The sequence below is a fragment of the Borostomias antarcticus genome (genome assembly GCF_949987555.1).
Source record: "Borostomias antarcticus genome assembly, chromosome: 19".
Classification (NCBI taxonomy): Eukaryota; Metazoa; Chordata; class Actinopteri; order Stomiiformes; family Stomiidae; genus Borostomias; species Borostomias antarcticus.
In genome coordinates, this window is record NC_140252.1 from 628,769 (window position 1) to 651,675 (window position 22,907).

Sequence of the window (22,907 nt, forward strand, 5' to 3'; positions counted from 1 at the left end):
CTCCCCTCTCTCTCTCTCCCTCCTCCCTCTCTCCCTCTCTCTCTTTCTCTCCCTCCCTCTCCTCTCTCTCTCCCTCTCTCTCTTCTCTCTCCCTCTCTCCTCTCTCTCCTCTCTCTTTCTCTCTCTCTCTCTCCTCTCTTTTTCTCTGTCTTCCACTCTCTCTCCCTCTCTCTTTCTCTCCCCTCCCTCTCTCTCTCCCTCCCTCTCTCTCCCCCCTCTCCCTCCCTCTCTCTCCCTCTCTCTCTCTCTCCCTCCTCTCTCTCTCCCTCTCCTCTCTCTCTCCCTCTCTTTCTCCTCCCTCTCTCCACTCTCTCCCTCTCTTCTCTCTCTCTCTCCCTCTCTTTTTCTCTGTCTTTCACTCTCTCTCCCTCTCTCTTTCTCTCCCTCCTCCTCTCCCTCCCCCCCCCCTCTCCCCCCCCCTCTCTCTCACCTCTCTCCCTCCCTCTTTCTCTCCTCCCTCTCTCCTCTCCCTCCTCTCTCTCCCTCCCTCTCCCGTCCTCTCTCTCCCTCTCTCTCCCTCTCTCTCCCTCTCTCTTTCTCTCCCTCTCTCTCTCTCTCTCTCTCTCTCTCTCTCTCTCTCCTCTCTCTCTCCCTCCCTCTCTCTCCCTCCCTCCCTCTCTCTCTCTCTCCTCTCCTCTCTCCCTCCCTCTCTCTCCCTCCCTCTCACTCCCTCCCTCCCTCTCTCTCTCTCCCTCCCTCTCTCTCTCTCCCCCCTCTCTCTCCCTCTCTTTCTCTCTCCCTCTCTCTCCCTCTCTCTCCCTCCCTCTTCTCTCCCTCCTCTCTCCTCTCCCCTCCCTCTCTCTCCCTCCCTCTCCCTCTCTCTCCCTCTCTCTCCCTCTCTCTCCCTCTCTCTTTCTCTCCCTCTCTCTCTCTCTCTCTCTCTCTCTCTCTCTCTCTCTCTCTCTCTCCTCTCTCTCTCCCTCCCTCTCTCTCCCTCCCCTCCCTCTCTCTCTCTCTCTCCTCTCTCTCTCCCTCCCTCTCTCTCCCTCCCTCTCTCTCCCTCCCTCCCTCTCTCTCTCTCCCTCCCTCTCTCTCTCTCCCCCCCTCTCTCTCCCTCTCTTTCTCTCTCCCTCCCTCTCCCTCTCTCTCTCTCTCTCTCTCCCTCCCTCTCTCTCTCTCCCTCCCTCTCTCTCCCTCTCCCTCTCCCTCTCTCTCTCTCTATCCCTCCCTCTCTCTCTCTCTCTCTCTCTCCCCCCCCCAGGCTGTAGCTGGTTGGTGGGTGCGGCGGCGTGGACGGCCTCCCTGAGCGGTCTGATCCTGGGGTACGAGCTGGGCCTTACCTCCGGGGTGCTGCTGCAGCTGCGCCGCCCGCTCTCTCTGACCTGCCGGGGGCAGGAGCTGCTGGTCAGCTCCCTCCTGCTGGGGGCGCTGCTCATGTCGCTGGGCGGCGGCTTCCTGCTGGACCGCTACGGGCCGCCGCCGCTCCATGCTCCTGGCCGCCGCCCTGGTGGCGGGCGGCACGGGCGCGCTGACGGCGGCCGGCTCGCTGGCGGCGCTGGCGCTGGGCCGGGCGGTGGTGGGGGCGGGGCGCGGCGCTGTCGGGCACGGCGGCGTGTCTGTACGTGGCGGAGATCGCGCCGCGGCACCGCCGGGGGCCTGCTGGTGACGCTGTACGAGCTGATGGTGGTTCTGGGCGTGCTGCTGGGCTTCGGCCTCGGACACGGCCTGTCCACGCTGCCGCACGGGTGGCGCTACACGTTCGGCCTGGCGCTGCCCGCCACCCGCCCTCCAGGCCGGCGCCCTCCTCCTGCTGCCGCCCAGCCCGCGCTTCCTGGTGGCGCGCGGCGACACGGAGCGGGCCCGGGCCGTGCTGGCACGCCTGAGGGGCGGGGGCGCGGGCGGCGCGGAGGCCGTGGAGGCGGAGCTCCGGGAAATCCAGGCGGGGCTCAGGGAGGAGGCGGAGCACGGCTTCCGGGAGCTGTTCAGCAGCGAGGCCAACCTGCGCTGGAGGCTGCTCACCGGCGCCGCCCTGGTGTTCCTGCAGCAGGCCACGGGGCAGCCCAACCTCCTGTCCTACGCCTCGCCGCTGCTCGGCGGCGTGGGCTTCCACAGCGACAGCGCCGCCACGCTGGCGTCCACGGGCTTCGGCGTGGTCAAGGTGCTGGGCACCGTGCCGGCGGTGCTGCTCGTCGACCGCCTGGGACCCAAGAGCTTCCTGTGCGTGGGCGCCGTCTTCATGGCGGCGTCCCTGACTGTGCTGGGCACCGTGACCCTGCAGAGCCACACCCAGCTCACCAGCCTGTGCCAGAGCCCGGCCGGACCCAACCACACCTACGCCGGGCGGGACTCCAACGGTACCTCGTCGGGATTGGGCTACGGCGCGGCGGCCACGCCCTTTCCCGGCAGGGGCGGATGGAATAGCAGCGGGTCTGAGGAGGCGCGGACAGCGTGGGCGGCGCTGGGAACGAGCAGGGGGGATGATGGGATAGGTCCGGGCGTCGGGGGGGCAGGCGTGACGGAGGTGTCGCCCTCGCTGAAGTGGGTGTCGCTGATCAGCCTGCTGGTGTACGTGGCGGCGTTCTCTTTCAGCCTCGGACCAAGTAAGAATGCGCTCACACACACACACACACTCACACACACACACAGCAGAAAGCACAGCGACACACCTAACACCTAAAAAACGACACCCAGGCGATGAAGTAAGCGTTGCAGGTTTATCAGCGATCTCTACATCCCTCTGTGCTGGTGTGGTATTGGCTACTAAATCTCATGCTATGAACGGACACACACACACACACACACACACACACACACACACACACTGATGGATGAACAGACACATAGAAGCAGCTGCACCTCTCATGTTGGTCTTCCAGGAAAATGTCATCTTAGTAACAGTAGTATGCAAAACTCATTACACAAACACCCAAACTGGTTTTGCTAGTCAGCCTCTACTGAGGGACACACTGGTGTCCAACAAGCCCACAACCACATGCTGCCTCGTTGTGCAGAGAGGCAGAGGCACATGGGGATATTTCTGGGGAGGGTGGGTTAGTAATAAACTGCTCAGGCGATGAGGTGGTGGTAGTAAGGTGATGAGGTGGTGGTAGTAAGGTGATGAGGTGGTGGTAGTAAGGTGATGAGGTGGTGGTAGTAAGGTGATGAGGTGGTGGTAGTAAGGTGATGAGGTGGTGGTAGTAAGGTGATGAGGTGGTGGTAGTGAGGTGGTGGTAGTAAGGTGATGAGGTGGTGGTAGTAAGGTGATGAGGTGGTGGTAGTAAGGTGGTGATGTGGTGGTAGTAAGGTGATGAGGTGGTGTGTAGTAAGGTGATGAGGTGATGAGGTGGTGGTAGTAAGGTGATGATGAGGTGGTTGTAGTAAGGTGATGAGGTGATGAGGTGGTGGTAGTAAGGTGATGAGGTGGTGGTAGTAAGGTGATGAGGTGGTGGTAGTAAGGTGATGAGGTGATGAGGTGGTGGTAGTAAGGTGATGAGGTGGTGGTAGTAAGGTGATGAGGTGGTGGTAGTAAGGTGATGAGGTGGTAGTAAGGTGATGAGGTGGTGGTAGTAAAGTGATGAGGTGGTGGTAGTAAGGTGATGAGGTGGTGGTAGTAAGGTGATGAGGTGGTGGTAGTAAGGTGATGAGGTGGTAGTAAGGGGATGAGGTGATGAGGTGGTGGTAGTAAGGTGATGAGGTGGTGGTAGTAAGGTGATGAGGTGGTGGTAGTAAGGTGGTGAGGTGGTGGTAGTAAGGTGATGAGGTGGTGGTAGTAAGGTGATGAGGTGGTGGTAGTAAGGTGATGAGGTGGTGGTAGTAAGGTGATGAGGTGGTGATGAGGTGGTGGTAGTTAGGTGGTGAGGTGGTGGTAGTAAGGTGATGAGGTGGTGGTAGTAAGGTGGTGATGAGGTGGTTGTAGTAAGGTGATGGGGTGGTGTGTAGTAAGGTGATGAGGTGGTGTGTAGTAAGGTGATGAGGTGGTGTGTAGTAAGGTGATGAGGTGGTGGTAGTAAGGTGATGAGGTGGTGGTAGTAAGGTGATGAGGTGGTGGTAGTGAGGTGGTAGTAAGGTGATGAGGTGGTGGTAGTAAGGTGATGAGGTGGTGGTAGTAAGGTGATGAGGTGGTGGTAGTAAGGTGATGAGGTGGTGGTAGTAAGGTGATGGGGTGGTGTGTAGTAAGGTGATGAGGTGGTGGTAGTAAGGTGATGAGGTGGTAGTAAGGGGATGAGGTGATGAGGTGGTGGTAGTAAGGTGATGAGGTGGTGGTAGTAAGGTGATGAGGTGGTGGTAGTAAGGTGGTGAGGTGGTGGTAGTAAGGTGATGAGGTGGTGGTAGTAAGGTGATGAGGTGGTGGTAGTAAGGTGATGAGGTGGTGGTAGTAAGGTGATGAGGTGGTGATGAGGTGGTGGTAGTTAGGTGGTGAGGTGGTGGTAGTAAGGTGATGAGGTGGTGGTAGTAAGGTGGTGATGAGGTGGTTGTAGTAAGGTGATGGGGTGGTGGTGGTAGTAAGGTGATGAGGTGGTAGTAAGGTGATGGGGTGGTGTGTAGTAAGGTGATGAGGTGGTGTGTAGTAAGGTGATGAGGTGGTGTGTAGTAAGGTGATGAGGTGGTGGTAGTAAGGTGATGAGGTGGTGGTAGTAAGGTGATGAGGTGGTGGTAGTGAGGTGGTAGTAAGGTGATGAGGTGGTGGTAGTAAGGTGATGAGGTGGTGGTAGTAAGGTGATGGGGTGGTGTGTAGTAAGGTGATGAGGTGGTGGTAGTAAGGTGATGAGGTGGTGGTAGTAAGGTGATGAGGTGGTGGTAGTAAGGTGATGAGGTGGTGGTAGTAAGGTGATGAGGTGGTGGTAGTAAGGTGATGAGGTGGTGGTAGTAAGGTGATGAGGTGGTGGTAGTAAGGTGGTGATGTGGTGGTAGTAAGGTGATGAGGTGGTGTGTAGTAAGGTGATGAGGTGATGAGGTGGTGGTAGTAAGGTGATGAGGTGGTGGTAGTAAGGTGATGAGGTGGTGGTAGTAAGGTGATGAGGTGGTGATGAGGTGGTGGTAGTTAGGTGGTGAGGTGGTGGTAGTAAGGTGATGAGGTGGTGGTAGTAAGGTGGTGATGAGGTGGTTGTAGTAAGGTGATGGGGTGGTGTGTAGTAAGGTGATGAGGTGGTGTGTAGTAAGGTGATGAGGTGGTGTGTAGTAAGGTGATGAGGTGGTGGTAGTAAGGTGATGAGGTGGTGGTAGTAAGGTGATGAGGTGGTGGTAGTGAGGTGGTAGTAAGGTGATGAGGTGGTGGTAGTAAGGTGATGAGGTGGTGGTAGTAAGGTGATGGGGTGGTGTGTAGTAAGGTGATGAGGTGGTGGTAGTAAGGTGATGAGGTGGTGGTAGTAAGGTGATGAGGTGGTGGTAGTAAGGTGATGAGGTGGTGGTAGTAAGGTGATGAGGTGGTGGTAGTAAGGTGATGAGGTGGTGGTAGTAAGGTGGTGATGTGGTGGTAGTAAGGTGATGAGGTGGTGTGTAGTAAGGTGATGAGGTGATGAGGTGGTGGTAGTAAGGTGATGATGAGGTGGTTGTAGTAAGGTGATGAGGTGATGAGGTGGTGGTAGTAAGGTGATGAGGTGGTGGTAGTAAGGTGATGAGGTGGTGGTAGTAAGGTGATGAGGTGGTAGTAAGGTGATGAGGTGGTGGTAGTAAAGTGATGAGGTGGTGGTAGTAAGGTGATGAGGTGGTGGTAGTAAGGTGATGAGGTGGTGGTAGTAAGGTGATGAGGTGGTAGTAAGGGGATGAGGTGATGAGGTGGTGGTAGTAAGGTGATGAGGTGGTGGTAGTGAGGTGATGAGGTGGTGGTAGTAAGGTGATGAGGTGGTGGTAGTAAGGTGATGAGGTGGTGGTAGTGAGGTGATGAGGTGGTGGTAGTAAGGTGATGAGGTGGTGGTAGTGAGGTGATGAGGTGGTGGTAGTAAGGTGATGAGGTGGTGGTAGTAAGGTGATGAGGTGGTGGTAGTAAGGTGATGAGGTGGTGGTAGTAAGGTGATGAGGTGGTGGTAGTGAGGTGATGAGGTGGTGGTAGTAAGGTGATGGGGTGGTGTGTAGTAAGGTGATGAGGTGGTGGTAGTAAGGTGATGAGGTGGTGGTAGTAAGGTGATGAGGTGGTGGTAGTAAGGTGATGAGGTGGTGGTAGTAAGGTGATGAGGTGGTAGTAAGGTGATGAGGTGGTAGTAAGGTGATGAGGTGGTGGTAGTAAGGTGATGAGGTGGTGGTAGTAAGGTGATGAGGTGGTGGTAGTAAGGTGATGAGGTGGTGGTAGTAAGGTGATGAGGTGGTGGTAGTAAGGTGATGAGGTGGTGGTAGTAAGGTGATGAGGTGGTAGTAAGGTGATGAGGTGGTAGTAAGGTGATGAGGTGGTGGTAGTAAGGTGATGAGGTGGTGGTAGTAAGGTGATGAGGTGGTGGTAGTAAGGTGATGAGGTGGTGGTAGTAAGGTGATGAGGTGGTGGTAGTAAGGTGATGAGGTGGTGGTAGTAAGGTGATGAGGTGGTGGTAGTAAGGTGATGAGGTGGTGGACTGGCAGCTGAGCTTGCAGGCTGTATATGCAGCCACATCATCACTTCACAATACAGTATGTAGTGTATCGCAAAAAAATCTATTTTGTAAAGGCCTTGACTATGTGTCATATATCCCTAACATACATTTTCAAATAGTTTGCAATTAACAGGGTTACACATTTTAAAAAATAGATAAAATAGAATAGAATAAATTAAAAGCATTGGGTAGGCTAATACATTTGCAATGTGAAAGTTTAGATGTGTATTCAAACACTTTTTTAAACAAGAGCTTTGACTGTCATCACATCTCGGCAATGGTAGATCAGAGGGCTTCCCGGGATCACAGGGATCTTTTTCCAGGGATCACAGGGATCTTTTTCCAGGGATCACAGGGATCTTTTTCCAGGATCACAGGGATCTTTTTCCAGGATCACAGGGATCTTTTCCCCGGGATCACAGGGATCTTTTTCCCGGGATCACAGGGATCTTTTTCCCGGATCACAGGGATCTTTTTCCCGGGATCACAGGGATCTTTTTCCAGGATCACAGGGATCTTTTTCCAGGATCACAGGGATCTTTTTCCAGGATCACAGGGATCTTTTCCCCGGGATCACAGGGATCTTTTTCCCGGGATCACAGGGATCTTTTTCCCGGATCACAGGGATATTTTTCCCGGGATCACAGGGATCTTTTTCCAGGATCACAGGGATCTTTTTCCCGGGATCACAGGGATCTTTTTCCCGGGATCACAGGGATCTTTTTCCCGGGATCACAGGGATCTTTTTCCCGGGATCACAGGGATCTTTTTCCTGGGATCACAGGGATCTTTTCCTAGAGAGTGACGAGTGGCTGTTGGCCGAGTGGTCGGAGAAGTGTCTCTTCTTGGCCGTATTAAGTGCACATCTTACTTGGTGCGTGTGTGTGTGTGTGTGTGTGTGTGTGTGTGTGTGTGTGTACGTGTGTATGCATAAGTGCACATCTTACTTGGTGCGTGCGTGTGTGTGTGTGTGTGTGTACGTGTGTATGCATGCATGCGTGTGTGAGAGTGTGTGTGTGTGTGTGTGTGTGTGTGAGTGTGTGTGTGTGTAAGTAAGTAAGTAAGTAAAACTTTATTTATATAGCACTTTTCACAGCACAGAGTCACAAAGTGCTTTACAGGTCCAAAAGGCAAAAAAGACAGTAAAATACAAACAAGAGAAGAAGAAAAAAAACAACAACAACATAGGCAACAGTACAGTAGGTTAGGGCTGTTTGAACAGGTGGGTCTTCAGCAGTGGGAGAGTCTTAAGCAAGGGAGAGATGCTTCAGTCCTGGGGGAGATGCCTCAGTCCTGGGGGAGATTCTTCAGTCCTGGGGGAGATTCTTCAGTCCTGGGGGAGATGCTTCAGTCCTGGGAGAGATGCTTCAGTCCTGGGAGAGATGCTTCAGTCCTGGGGGAGATGCTTCAGTCCTGGGGGAGATGCTTCAGTCCTGGGGGAGATGCTTCAGTCCTGGGAGAGATGCTTCAGTCCTGGGGGAGATGCTTCAGTCCTGGGGGAGATGCTTCAGTCCTGGGGGAGATGCTTCAGTCCTGGGGGAGATGCTTCAGTCCTGGGGGAGATGCTTCAGTCCTGGGAGAGATGCTTCAGTCCTGGGGGAGATGCTTCAGTCCTGGGGGAGATGCTTCAGTCCTGGGGGAGATGCTTCAGTCCTGGGGGAGATGCTTCAGTCCTGGGGGAGATGCTTCAGTCCTGGGGGAGCGCATTCCAGAGATCGGGGGCTGCAGATTTAAAGGCTCTGTCCCCCTTGGTTTTCAGCCTGGTCCGGGGCACAACCAGTAGGCCCTGGTCAGAGGACAAACCAGTAGGCCCTGGTCAGAGGACAAACCAGTAGGCCCTGGTCAGAGGACAAACCAGTAGGCCCTGGTCAGAGGACAAACCAGTAGGCCCTGGTCAGAGGACAAACCAGTAGGCCCTGGTCAGAGGACAAACCAGTAGGCCCTGGTCAGAGGACAAACCAGTAGGCCCTGGTCAGAGGACGACAAACCAGTAGGCCCTGGTCAGAGGACAAACCTGAAGGCCCTGGTCAGAGGACAAACCAGTAGGCCCTGGTCAGAGGACGACAAACCAGTAGGCCCTGGTCAGAGGACAAACCAGTAGGCCCTGGTCAGAGGACGACAAACCAGTAGGCCCTGGTCAGAGGACGACAAACCAGTAGGCCCTGGTCAGAGGACAAACCAGTAGGCCCTGGTCAGAGGACGACAAACCAGTAGGCCCTGGTCAGAGGACAAACCTGAAGGCCCTGGTCAGAGGACAAACCAGTAGGCCCTGGTCAGAGGACAAACCAGTAGGCTCTGGTCAGAGGACCTCAGAGTGTGGAGAAGGTCACATATAGCCAGGCGCTTGTCCATGAAGGGCTCTTTAAGTGAGCTCAAGGACCTTAAAATGTATCCTGAGTGATACAGGAAGGCAGTGCAGGGAGGCCAGGATGGGTGTGATATAGCAGGACTTTCTTGACCTGGTTAACATCCTAGCAGACGCATGTTGGACCAGTTGGAGACGGTCCAGAGATGACTTGCTGAGGCAGGTATACAGGGAATTACAGTAATCCAGCCGGGATGATACAAAAGCATGGACAGTCATTTCCAACTCCGTATGTGACACAATCAACCTTCATTTCGATATGGTGGAAAGGTGGAAAAAACAGGTGCGGGTCAGGGATTTTATATGCGTATCCAGGGGCATATTTTGATCAAGAGTGACACAAAGATTTCTAATGGTGGAGCGTATATTTCCTTTTAAGGACCCCAAGTAATTCACCACCTTAGAAGCAATAAAGTCTGTAGCAACAATAAGGACTTCGGTCTTGTCAGCATTTAGTTGTAAAACGTTATTTGTCATCCAGTTCTTAATGGCATACAGGCAATCAATTAGTATATTTACATTTTCAACCTTGTCAGGTTTAAAATAAAAGTACAACTGAATGTCATCCGCATAACAATGGTATGAGACACCCTGGAAATGACTAATAATGTGGCTTAAAGGAAGCATGTACAAAACAAATAAAATCGGAGCCAAAACAGAGCCCTGAGGCACGCCACAGGATAAGACGGCAGATTCAGACTTAAAAGAGCCAACGACCACAGAGAAACTGTCTCTAAGATAGGAGGTAAACCAGTCTAGGGCACTCCCAGAGACTCCCACCCACTCTCTGAGTCTGGCTAACATGATGCAGTACTGGTCTGCAGTATCAAAAGCTGCACTGAGATCTACTGTCACCAAAACAGAGTGTTCACCTGCATCTGAGGACATCATAATGTCATTAGAGACTCAGGAGAGCTGTTTCCCTCGAGTGTTTCTGGCGAAAACTAGACTGGAACTTGTCTAAAATATCATGACTATTTAAAACTGCAGAAAGTGATTTGCAACAACTTTTTCTAATTTATTTGAGATAAAGGTCAGTTTGGAGATGGGTCTGTAGTTATTGGGTAAGAAAGGGTCCAAGTTGGGTTTTTAAGGAGAGGCTGAACAACCACCTGCTTGAAAAAGGATGGGACACAACCTGACTCAAGAGAACTATTTATGATGTAGACCAGGCAAGGGCCAAGTGAGCTAATAACTTCCTTCAGGAAGGATGTTGGTAGAATGTCTAGGGGGCTGGAGGAAGATTTCATAGTGCTCACTAGGTCGGTTAGTTATTGCATGGAAATACAAGAAAAACTGGTAATAATTGTCTGCCTAGTTGGCCGGATAGGAGAGGGGGGGGGGGGGGTGATGCTGGACCTCACATCAGCAACCCTATTTACAAAAAACAAAAGAAAATGGTTAGTCATTGTTAGAAAAAGCAGGTACTGTGGTGAGCGGAGGGCTAACAATGTTATTGATAGTTTCAAAGAGGACTTTGGCATTTCCCCTGCTTGAGTTGATAAGGTCAGCGAAATATCTCGCCTTCTTAACCAAATCGTTAAACTCGGTTTGGAGTTCTTTAAAATAGAGACGGTGGACCTGGAGGTTGGAAGTTTTCCACATTTGTTCAGCTGTACAACATCTCCGTCTGAGACTGTGGATAGCAAGACAAGTAGTCTGACTTCTGTCATTTATATGTGTATATACTGTACTGTATATATCTACTTTGGTAGGTGTTTTGTTCTGACAAATGTGTGTGTGTGTGTGTGTGTGTGTGTGTGTGTGTGTGTGTGTGTGCGCGTGTGTGTGTGTGTGTGCGTGTGTGTGTCCGTCCCCCTCTCTAGTGGTGTACGTGGTTCTGAGTGAGATCTTCCCCACTGGCATACGAGGCAAAGCTGTGTCTGTGGTGTCAGCTGTCAACTGGGCCACCAACCTCCTCATCTCCATGACCTTCCTCACTGTCACAGGTAAGGTGTGTGTGTGTGTGTGTGTGTGTGCGTGTGCGAGTGTGTGTGTGTGTGTGTGTGTGTGTGTGTTAGGGCTGTCACATGAGCTCACAAATGATATTCTACTTTCTCTTTTAAATATTTTCAGAAAATCGAATATATATTTGATTATTGGTATTGTATAATTTGGCATAGAAAATGATGCATACAATATAACCACTTCTAACCACAAGAGGGCGCTCCCCGCCTATTGTCATGAACAAGCAGCAACGGAACGTTGGTGTCCTGTGTTGACAGGATTCAAGTATTCAACTAAAGGTAAAGGACAGGTTCGGAATTTAGCATTATAATCCATGTTATAAGGTTTTTTACAATCATATACAATAGCCAATATCAAAGTTTCGTCAAACGGTCTACTCTCGATGTCCCGTCACCACTAACACACTCAATGCATCCATAGGTGCATAGACAAAATCCCTCAAAAACACTGTAAAATCTCGTCTCGACAGGAAACTCACCGAGTGGTCACTGGTGTCCGTTGATGTTCGGACAAAAAAATCGCCTGCGGGAGAGAGAGAGAGCATGCCCACCAGGCTGTACTTACCTGGGAGCTGTACAAGGACATTTGAGAAAGAGAGACATGATGAATGAAAACAAGTGCCCAGTGCACCTGTCGTCCTCCATCCATAATGCATGTCATCATCATGCACAATGCTATGACAATCCTAACATTTACATCAACACATACACCAGACTGCATCATACTAGCGTCATGCCCTGGGGATGCACTTGTACATCAAGCTGCGTCACGCTAAGGAATCAGGAGGTGGGCTCCTGCCCTATGGGGCACTAGGCTCAGGGTAATTGAAAAGAGCTTGCACATCCATTATGCAGACCAGGTGCAGGACAAACCAGATTTGCGAATGAGAAAAAGAGTCCTCACACTGGAGCATAGAAAACAGACTGCTCCCAATAGTTTATTAAATTAACATTTTGATCTATGTGATCTTGACATACACACACACAAGAACAGAAGCTTGTGAAACCTAGCTAGCTACAATTGATGAAGAAAAAAAACAACTTACATGCACCTGTGCCCAACCAGGTCCGGTGCACCACTGTATAAGCGGGCTTCGCCTGCACTTCTGCTCCTTGAAACTTTCAGTTCACAAGACGACTGGAGGATGAAGAAGAACAGAGCCCCGGCAGCTACGGAACCCCCATCGAGCCCGTACCTCATCCCTTCCGACGATGCCTGGCCTAGAGACGTTCGTGAGGGAGGCATGGGATAAGCCTGCAACTCTGGGAGCCCCGCCACGTCCGTTCGCGGGAGCTTCGGGGGCAACCGGCTGGAGTGGCATAGGCTAGCTTTCACACAGCTGTCTTGCATGGCATTTTTGTGAACCGTCTGTATCTCATTGTGTTCTTCCTTCGCCAACGGCTTCAAGCATTGAGCCAATGGTGATTGTATATGCAAATGAGATGACAAGATTCCCTGTGTTGCGAGACACCGCCGCTCCTTTGTCTGAATGGGCAAGTCGGCGGCGGGTTGTCTGTAAAGCAGACGCAGCCGACTCACTTCCTCATTCTATGAATGAAGTGATTCTTGGCAGGAATGCCATTCACCCTTGTATGGAAGCAAGGTGTGGAAAATTCTGTGGGAATTTTTCATATCCCTTTCAAGGACGGCCTGTTTTGAACCAGAACACTGGAGTTTTCTCCGCTGTTCGGGAGCAGCCAAGATGACTTAAGGCAGATTCCTCGATCTGATGCCGCGATCTACGGCACAGCCTCTCTTGGACTGGCAGGAGAAAGGCCTCCTGGTCAGCTGTTAGAGTGCATTCTGTTGGAGGGTTATTCCAGTCAGTTTTTCACTGCTCCCCTCTGCCCTTCACGGGCTGCAGAGTTGCGGAGCTATTATCAACAGGAGCGGGGACTGTGGTCCCGTTGGGGCAGAGGAATGAGGGATGTAATTCCTGCTACTTCCTTGAGTCATAGAGGACGAGGGTGTGGGACCAATTTTGGAGCTTTACCTTTTTCAACAAGGCGGTGGTGAAATTGGGGTTTCATTTGTTTTCACGGTGCGGCAGATGCTGTGTTCCTTTCTAGCAATCTTTGCCCTTTTAGTCTTTTAATCCTAAAAGACGCTTACTTCCACGTGCTGATACATCCAGCGCCGAGGGGTTATCTGTGTTTTGCCTTCCAGGGAGTGGCGGACGAATATACCAGACTCCCGTTCGGATATGCGCTCACCCCCAGAACCTTCTCCATTTGTGCGTTTTCCATCCCTCTATGAAGGTCCCTGTTCTGTCGGTCATGTGCCTTCTGGGTCTCATGGCATCAGCTGATGGTGGCTCAGCTCTGGGCTCGGTTCAGAAGAGCCGAGGCGGATCTCTTCGCTTCAAGAGAACATGAGAAGTGTCCCCTTTGGTCCTCTCTGAGCTAGTGGGTCCAGCCTCCGCTGGGAGTGGACGTGTTCGGGCATCCCCCAGGCTGGAGGCGCTGTTGTATGCTTTCCCAGCAGTGGGACTAATTCTACCATCATAAGCCAGGGGTTGCAGAGAGTGGGACATTGCCTCCGAGTTCTGCTCGGTTGGGATGATTCTGGATTTTCTCCTATACCTGGTTGATCGTGAGGACGGTCTAGTGGCATCCACTATCAAGGAGTGTATGCATGCGCTATTTCCGCGTGTCATGAGAGGTTCGTCAGAACCACGGTTTCTAGACATCCCCTAGTTATGTATTTGTGACCAGTCTGCACAGTCTTCCCTCTGTGCGCAAGGCTATGGGGCCACATTGGGATTTGTTTTGGTTTTGAACGTGCTATGTGGAGCGCCATTCGAGCCAATGAAATGTTTTTCCCCTCAAGTTTCTATCGAGGGCTGCGTTGCTCCTCGTTTTTGCATCGGGTGAACAGGTCAGTGATCTGAGAGCGCTGGCAGTCTTTCTCATCACGGGTGATGGGAGCAAGGCTGTTTTTTTGCGCACGGGTCCGTCTTTCATTCTGAAAGTGGTCCGGGGTGCGTTCAGCGCACAGGGTTTTTGGAGCCGAGAGCCTTCTGCTGTATCCTCCGCCGCATGCGAGGGGGAAGAGGTCAGCATTAGGCATATTGTTCCAGGGCGGGACCGTCTGTGGTGGTCCACTCCTCTCCCTTTGGGGCTGGGAGGGGCTTGGACGGGATATGTTACGTTTATCCGCTTCCAGTCAGGGTCTCGGCTCTCCTTTCACATACCTCTCCTTGCCCTCGGCTGTGATAAGCCGAGTGTGGCTGGGTGGGGCCAGTGCTTGGGCTGGGCCAACATTTGGTATGGTCTCACCTTGGAGTACTGGCTTGTGTCCTGGCTGGCCAGTTTTGTTATGGGTCCAGCAAGAGTGCATGGTGCGGTCGTATAGCTCCACCTATGCCAATAGGAGCTAGCCCTGTGGGGCGAAGCTCCATGAAATAGAACGATGGTAACGCATTGTAATCCTAGTTCTATGAGTGGAGCGGAGACCCACAGGGAACAGGCTTGCTGACCCTGCGGTCTGCTCGCTGAAAATTTCGGTTAGGAGCAGTTGTGCAGGTTGATTGATTGATTGAGTTTATTTATGGATTGAGTAAAAACAGTAATCCAAGGGATGACATGTGAAAGTGTCAACACTTATTTCCAACATGGTCTTTTGATATTTACATACAAGACAACAATAACACAAAACATGTATTAACCCCGCAAACAAAAACAAAATTATGGATTAAGATCATTTAAGAAAAAAACTGGATAAAGTAGGCTAGATTTAGGCTTTCTTATCTGGTCACCTTAGTCCAGAGATAAGCTCTAAACTGTCCTCTAAAAGCCCTTCTAGTTTCTGCCTGTTTTATATTAAGTGGAAGGCTGTTCCACAGTAATGTTCCTGTATAAAAAAAGGAACCATGAGCTACACTATTTACTCGTGGCACCCCACAGGAGCGCACACTCGCCCTAGTGTTGTGACTGTGCTGAGTGTGGACCATGACTATCTGTGAGCCTAAGTATCCGGGGGCAGCACTATTAATAATGTTGTACATGTGGTGGAGTTTCAGCTGGTCTACCCTGAGCTGCACTGGCAGTGTAGTCCCATACACTGCAGTTTGAACAAAGGTATGACATGATCTACAGTGTCAAACGCCTTCTGTAAGTCCAGTAGAACCATGCCAGTGTAATTACCCTTATCACCTTCTTGTTTGATGTAGTCACACAGGTGAGTAAGGCAGGTGTTGGTGGAGTAGGCTGCTCTAAAACCAGACTGGAACTCGTACAGAAGGTTGTGCTGTTTCAGGTATTCCTCAGTCTGATCATCCACTAGCCTTTCAGGTGCTCCTCAGTCTGATCATCCACTATCCTTTCAGGTGTTCCTCAGTCTGATCATCCACTATCCTTTCAGGTGTTCCTCAGTCTGATCATCCACTATCCTTTCAGGTATTCCTCAGTCTGATCATCCACTATCCTTTCTGATCATCCACTATCCTTTCAGGTGTTCCTCAGTCTGATCATCCACTATCCTTCCAGGTGTTCCTCAGTCTGATCATCCACTATCCTTCCAGGTGTTCCTCAGTCTGATCATCCACTATCCTTCCAGGTGTTCCTCAGTCTGATCATCCACTATCCTTCCAGGTGTTCCTCAGTCTGATCATACACTACCCTTCCAGGTGTTCCTCAGTCTTATCATCCACTACCCTTTCAGGTGTTCCTCAGTCTGATCATACACTATCCTTTCCAGTAGTTTAGATAAAGTTGGAAGAATCAATACTGGCCTATAGTTCCCTACATCTGTTCTGCTGTTCTTCTTAAGCAGGGGGAGGACTCTGGACATCTGTTCTGCTGTTCTTCTTAAACAGGGGGAGGACTCTGGACATCTGTTCTGCTGTTCTTCTTAAACAGGGGGATGACTCTGGACATCTGTTCTGCTGTTCTTCTTAAACAGGGGGAGGACTCTGGACATCTGTTCTGCTGTCTTCTTAAGCAGGGGGAGGACTCTGGACATCTGTTCTGCTGTTCTTCTTAAACAGGGGGAGGACTCTGGACATCTGTTCTGCTGTTCTTCTTAAACAGGGGGAGGACTCTGGACATCTGTTCTGCTGTTCTTCTTAAACAGGGGGAGGACTCTGGACATCTGTTCTTCTTAAGCAGGGGGAGGACTCTGGACATCTGTTCTTCTTAAGCAGGGGGAGGACTCTGGCCATTTTATCTGGCTTGGAGCTATTCCTTGCTTGAGTGACAGATTCACCATGAGTAATACCCTCACTGGTGACTCTGGCGCTATCTCTGAGGAATCTGCTGGAATAAGACCCAGACCAGTCGCCTTGTTGGTACATAATGAGGTTAGCATTTTCATCACTTTAACTACTATGACAGGACTCATCTCAAAACAGTCAAGAACAACATTTTTACTTTGGTAGAAAGTGTTCAAGAAAGGCAAACCAAATCTTTCTGAGCCGTTTGGCAATTTAGAAACTAGAGTATCGGCAATAAAAACGTACTAAAATGCCCAGAGATCTTCTGTTTGTCAAAACACATTGTATTATCAATATCTATTCCCATACTTCTAGCTTTTGTAATACTTCTCCCTGTTGAGCAAATGTCTTTAAGGACTTTCCAGTTTTTTTGGCTGCTTTACATTTTCTGCAACAGCATCTGTGTAATACTGGGACTTTGTTTTCTGTATTTTGTAGCTAGCTTGATTTCTGCACTGAACATATTTATTATAATCAGTTTGCTGATTGGACTTCTTAAAATGCAGCAAATAGTAATCTCTGTCTAAGGAGGTCTAATATCTCTGTTGTCATCCATTTAGCACCTCTCTGTTTTACTCTGACCTCTTTAATTGGTGGAACTGCATCTAACAGCCCTAAAAAAACCTTCCTTTGAATTGATCCCATGCCTTGTCAACATCATTACATTCAAAAACAGCAGTCCAATCCTGTTCCGAGAGCTACAACTATAAGCTGTTTCAGCCCAAACACTTTACAGAAGTTTGAGAGCTTTTTAATTAGGCAGTTTTTGCTCTGAGGCACCAAAACATGGAAAATCTGTTGTACAAATGGCAATGTCCAAAGCTTATTGTCCCATGGCAATTTGTTTGGGCAATTTCAAAACCCGGATTTACCTCCGCGTTTCTTGATGCGAGGGGTGAGTTGCAGTAGGCCTACAACGCCTTAACTTGAATTGTAGCAAGCAACAACAAGATGAAAAAGTCTCTGAAAGCCATGTTGTTAAATAAACAGACATGCATTGTTTGATCAAAAAACAAACTACCTGGTTAGAAAGCCGATATTGAGTGTGTGTGTGATATATTCTGCTGATATCTTAGCGCGTGCCACTTCACTGCTTGACAGCCACTTGACGAGAAGGTGAAGCCCACTTATACAGTGGTGCACCGTTGGACACAGGTGTGTGTGTATGGGTTTTTTTCTTCAGTCAATTGTAGCTGGCTAGGTTTCACCAGCCAATAGGAGCTAGCCCTGTGGGGCTCTGCTCCACTCATAGCACTAGGGTTACAATACATAACCATTGTTTTTGATCAATATCAATATCAGAATCACAGATGAATTGGTCAGGCCCAGGGGAACCCTATTATAATTGGTTTTCCTGTTAAGTCCTGGATCACACATGTTATATATCACCAGGTCCAAACTACAGACATGAGTAACTAGACCAGAAAGTCCACATTTCTAGGGACCAATTGAACACTGATGTGCTGAATGGAAAACACTACTAGTATGAATGGAAAACACTAGTATGAGCTCTTTATCAGGAGAATCATGCCGTTGCATGTTCTGTTACACTTACTCCTGCTGTATGTAAAATATTACTGTATATTGTTTTTATACTCAAATATAAAACAACACACAAATATACAGTAACAACAAAAATGTCTTTATTTTAAAAAACTAGGCTGCATCCTGCCTTCATTTCTCTCTCCCACTACGCCATAGTACAGTAATCTGTCAGTTCTGCAAAAAGGACAACTACTGTAAAATACTTGAAATACTAGAACAGTATTATGCAGTAATACTGTAGATTATATTTTATTAACAGTAGGTAAGAATACAATTCCCAATATCATACAGTACATACATACTGTAAAACATACTTACATGTTTACAGTACCTCAGTCCATGTGCAACACTGTACAGTAATCACTGATAACTTGATATGCATACTACAGTAAGGCGAGTCGATTTCTTGTGTTTCATTATAATTTCTGAAAGTCCAAATGATGGATGCAACCGAGAATTGGCTGAAGTTGGGTTGAACCCTTCTTGCTCTTCCTCCTCCTCCTCTCACACCTCTGCCTCTCTGGTCTCCTCTCTTCAATGTTTCCATCCATGGCTCTGCTCATCTGTGACCCTTTTACAGTATTGCTAAAGCTCTGATTGAACAAATAGATTTTATTCATGAAGATTGTGCAAGAGAGAAGTGTATGTCGATTTGAAAAAAGTATAGTTTAGAATTGAAATCTGTGTGTTAAGCAGGAAATATGCTTGCAGCTCAGCAGAATTGGTTTAGGGGTTTTACATGAGTTTCAGGTTGTGCACATTGTATCTTTGAGAGGGGATGGGAGGGATGAGAGGATGCGTGTAACCTTTATTATCTTCCCTTGTCTTCCAGAGAAGATTGGCGTTCCCAACGTGATGTTCCTGTATGCTGCCATGAGCTTCGTCCTGCTGGTCTTTGTCATCCTGTACGTGCCGGAGACGAGAGGACGCACGCTGGAGCAGATCTCTAAAGAGCTAGCCAAGAAGTGAGTAACACTTCTACCGCAACACACAGCACACCTCACCTCAACACAATCCCCTTACCACAACAGATCTCAACATGTCTGCACTGCAGCATTTGTGAACAGAGCTCAACTCACCTTAAAATAAAACCAGGAAACAACAGGACACTTAACAGATAAATATCGACGTACCTTATAGGCAGTACAGTAGACACACCCTGGCCCTTCTAGCTTACCTGAGGATTACTACTAAAACTACATCAACAAGCTCACACCTTAGTATGCCGTCTATGAACTACTTATGCTACAACCGGAGAGGTGAGCGCGGAGGACGTTGGTGGGTAAACACAGGTAAGGACTGTGGGAGCCAGCTGCATACAGCCCCACGGAAAACACACATTAGACAACATACAACTTAGAAAACATGCACATTAGAAAACACACACATTAGAAACGTACACATTAGAAACATACACATTAGAAAACACACACATTAGAAAACATACACATTAGAAAACATACACATTAGAAAACATACACATTAGAAACATACAAATTAGAAACATACACATTAGAAAACATACACATTAGAAAACACACACATTGGAAAACATACACATTAGAAAACACACACATTAGAAAACAGATCTTTGCAAGTCACCCAGTGGCTGTGAGGAATGCAGGCCTGGCTGCCTTTTATCCAGTCACTGCTCCTCTTGAAAGGCAAACACACACTGACAACACACACACACACACATTCCTGTGTACTGATCGGCTGACGCCGTCTTCTTCCTCTGGCTCCCAGGAAGCCCCTGGAGGTGAGGTTCTGCAGACGCGTCCGACCGCAGGAGACCTTGATCACAAGCAAGCCCACAGAGAACACCGCCTCGCCGTGACCTTTGAACTTTCAACGCTGACCTATTCCAGGATGGATACCCAGATCGAGACAAAGAAGGAAAGGGCTGGCTCACTGGATGGATGGATGGATGGATGGATGAGTGGGTGGATGGATGGATGGATGGATGGATGGATGGATGAATGAAGAGGCAGTATTGTGAAATAAGGGACATGCAGCAAGAGAAAAGAGGTGAAAGCCAAGATGGAGTGGTATTAGGAGAGAGGAAAAGTAAAGGGCAAGATGACAAGCTTGTTCAATCAAATCATGGAAGGAAAACTTCCTAATTTTTACCCTCTTATCCAAATAGTAAATACAGAGGTCACTTTGCATTTTTCTGATCACTTTGTGTCACACAATAGGAGCAATGTACATACCAGCAAAATGTGCTATATGTATATTAACCAAATCCTGATTTCAGCTGACATTATTGTAGATGTTAGCAGTGCTGCTAACTGAAATGCTAATGAGTATACGACCATGAGCGGTCATGTTGCTCTGAACACAGTATAAAATACCCAATTCCTACTTGAATAATTAAAGGAGTAGTAAAGGGAAAATGCATGTTTAGCCCTGTTTTAGGATTACTTGTGATCATATACAATGGTTCAGATCAAAACGTTGACAACGCTAGCATTTTCGAGAAAGTTGATAATTGCTCTACCACCGTTTTGGTCATACAATGGATGTGGATGGGCATCTTGAAAAATCATTCAAAAACATGTTAAACTCTTGATTTCAAAGACAAGAAACTCACCTAGGTGTTAGTTGGCGTTCTGGCATATAATTCGCCATAAAGTAAGATTCTAGTTAATCTGGAAAGGCTTTTTAAAAATATTTAGCATCTAACTATTTAGTCGCAGCACATACGTGTGTAAACTTCCGCTTTAACTGATTCCGATATTGTGCAATGCCTTGATCTCGCGGTAGGAGATGTCCGTGGATTCTGCTCAGCTTCTTTATTTTAAAAGCTAACCGCTACAACAAGACAGGCTCGTGCGAAGCATTTTGGATTCCGCTCAGCTTCTTTATTTTAAAAGCTAACCGCTACAACAAGACAGGCTCGTGCGAAGCATTTGTTTGGGATCTCAACAATGACGCGCTATTGTGCCGTTGCCAATTGTGGCAAAATCCGTTCATCTGTAACTTGTCATGGACTTCCCTACAACGATCCCGCAAGATTGAAGTTGTGGCTAGAATCTCTTTACTTGGACATAAACACACCCGTGGATATTCTTCGGGTCTTAGATCACCGTGTGTGCGCTTTGCATTTTGAGGACAAATGTTATAAGCCTAGGCTTTTCTCGAAGAAATCTCCCAAAAGGGTTTTCTTCAAACGTGATGCTGTTCAGACTTTACATAGAGGAACGACAGAAGACAAACGAGTGGAAGAACTTGAGGTAAGTTCTTATTGCCAGCTGTGTGTGTGTGTGCCCGTGTGTGTGTGTGTTGAAGCATAATAATAATAATAATAATAATCCCTTTGCTAAGACTAACTTTAGAAAAATAGAATTGTAAGAAGTGGTCTTACAGCATGAAATTATCAAAACTGTAGATTTATTCGCTTGGACATAAATACTAGTGGTAAAAGCAGGACTCACTTTCAACAGGCAAGGAGTCACTCATGGACCGACAGGTTTGCCATGTCAGCTGTTAGCAACAGGTCCCACTCGGTACAGCACAAACTTTCCTCTTCGGTGGGCATCTGTCGGCAATGTTTGCAAGCACACCACCCAACACCCGTGGTTCGTGGTATAGCGACAGCTTCATCGACCGTCTCTGGCTCTGCGGTTCGGCGAGCCTCCATCTCTTCCATTTGCTGTAATTCCTCCTCACTATATTCAGGCTCAAAACGATAAGCACTGCCGTCAAAGTCTAATTCCTCGCGATCAAATTCATACTCTTCTAGATCAACCATTTTGATAAGCGTTTTCTGAACTGTAGCCTAGGGCTTCCTTGTCTGTGAGCTAAAGAGAAGCGTGAGCAGTGAGCAAACTAGCTAGCCTAGCTAACAAAAACAATAGCTACCATAAGTAGAATCACCTCTGCGGATTGATCTACACATCTACAACGGCCGCGTCAATACAAGTCAATGGATTTCATAAAATGATCAATAAAACCCTACAGGATTCATACTTTGCGGCGAATTTGATGTCAGAACACCAACGGACACCAATTACCCCCTCAGTGAGCTTCTTGTCTTTGAAATCGAGGGTTTAACATGTTTTTGAATGATTTTTCAAGATGCCCACCCACATCCATTGTATGACCAAAACGGTTGGTATAGCAATTAGCAACTTTCTCGAAAAAGCTAGTTTTGTCAACGTTTTTATCTGAATCATTGTACAGTAGGACCCCACTCATCCGAACTTCAGAGATCCTTTTTTTTTTTAGCCTGCTATCTGGTTACTGGTGGGATTTTCATTACAGTACTGTATCCTACTGTGAATAAAAACAGAACTGTATGTAGACCTACATGTTGCCTGTAGGCTGTAGCCTACTGTCACGTTTCATTTCTTCTAATGTCGAGCGCAAAACGCAAACGAGTCTGCTGCGCGAGAGCTGCATTCCTTGGTAGCCAGAAAGCGCGTCAGCAACCTGAAGCAGCATCGAGTCCTTTTTCGTTCCCAGTTAATGGACTTCAGGAACACAGACGTGTTGTGGGCATGTAGATTAGCCTACTAGACCTACTGTATTTGTTAAATAATAGCCTACAGCCTAGGCCACGTTAGCCTACATCGGTTGTTTTAGAGACTTTCTTTTAGGCTACAATAGCCTAAGACACGACAACTTGTCTGTCATTTATTTATGTCTTGATTATCATTTGCTCTAATTGTTCTAATGTTGGGTTGTTTTTAGGCTATACCATTTTGTTCTGCGAATACAGTAGCCTATCGATGCAGCGTGGGCCTCATTTGAGAATAAAGTACTGTATTTGATCAAAGCACGCACTCAAGTGGAAATTCGGTTATTTTATTATAGGCTAGGCTATATGAGTTTAGTTGGCTATTTGATTGCAATTTTGATGCATTTTCACAAGTAATTAAGGGTATTTATCGGTCTATTAAGAGTCTATATGAAACAAGTATACCACTTATTGAATTTGGTGCATTTTAACATAAGTTTCAGTCATCCGGACATTTCAGAGATACGAACGACCTTCGGTCCCGTTGGGTTGGGATAAGTAGGGTCCTACTGTATATGATCACAAGTAACCCTAAAACAGGGCTAAACATGCATTCTCCCTTTACTACTCCTTTAAGCATTTTACAAGTCTGACAAGACGTGACCCAAACTCATGACACAACGTCAAGGTTCAGGGATTTCATGGAAAATAATTTGTGGGATATTTCAATCACTATTGAGTTTGCACACTTTAAAGAGTTTTTAACAATATTCGGGGCTGTTTGAAGCTATGGTTTTCTTCCCAGCACCAAACCATTTCCTAGCTCTTTGGACCCCCAAAAAACCTAGTAAAACA

At 48.3% G+C, this 22,907-nt stretch overlaps 1 protein-coding gene across 1 annotated transcript in view; it reads left to right on the forward strand.

The window, feature by feature from the left end:
* The window catches only part of slc2a12 (solute carrier family 2 member 12), a 25,532-nt gene extending 5,120 nt beyond the window's left edge, over window positions 1-20,412 (forward strand). Inside the window, 8 exon segments of the mRNA XM_084453453.1 lie at window positions 1,202-1,410; window positions 1,412-1,525; window positions 1,527-1,592; window positions 1,594-1,722; window positions 1,724-2,540; window positions 10,692-10,814; window positions 18,423-18,555; window positions 19,337-20,412. Of these exon segments, the coding sequence (XP_084309579.1) occupies window positions 1,202-1,410; window positions 1,412-1,525; window positions 1,527-1,592; window positions 1,594-1,722; window positions 1,724-2,540; window positions 10,692-10,814; window positions 18,423-18,555; window positions 19,337-19,427 (1,682 nt within the window). The 3' untranslated portion in view covers window positions 19,428-20,412.
* The last annotated feature ends 2,495 nt before the right edge of the window (window positions 20,413-22,907 follow it).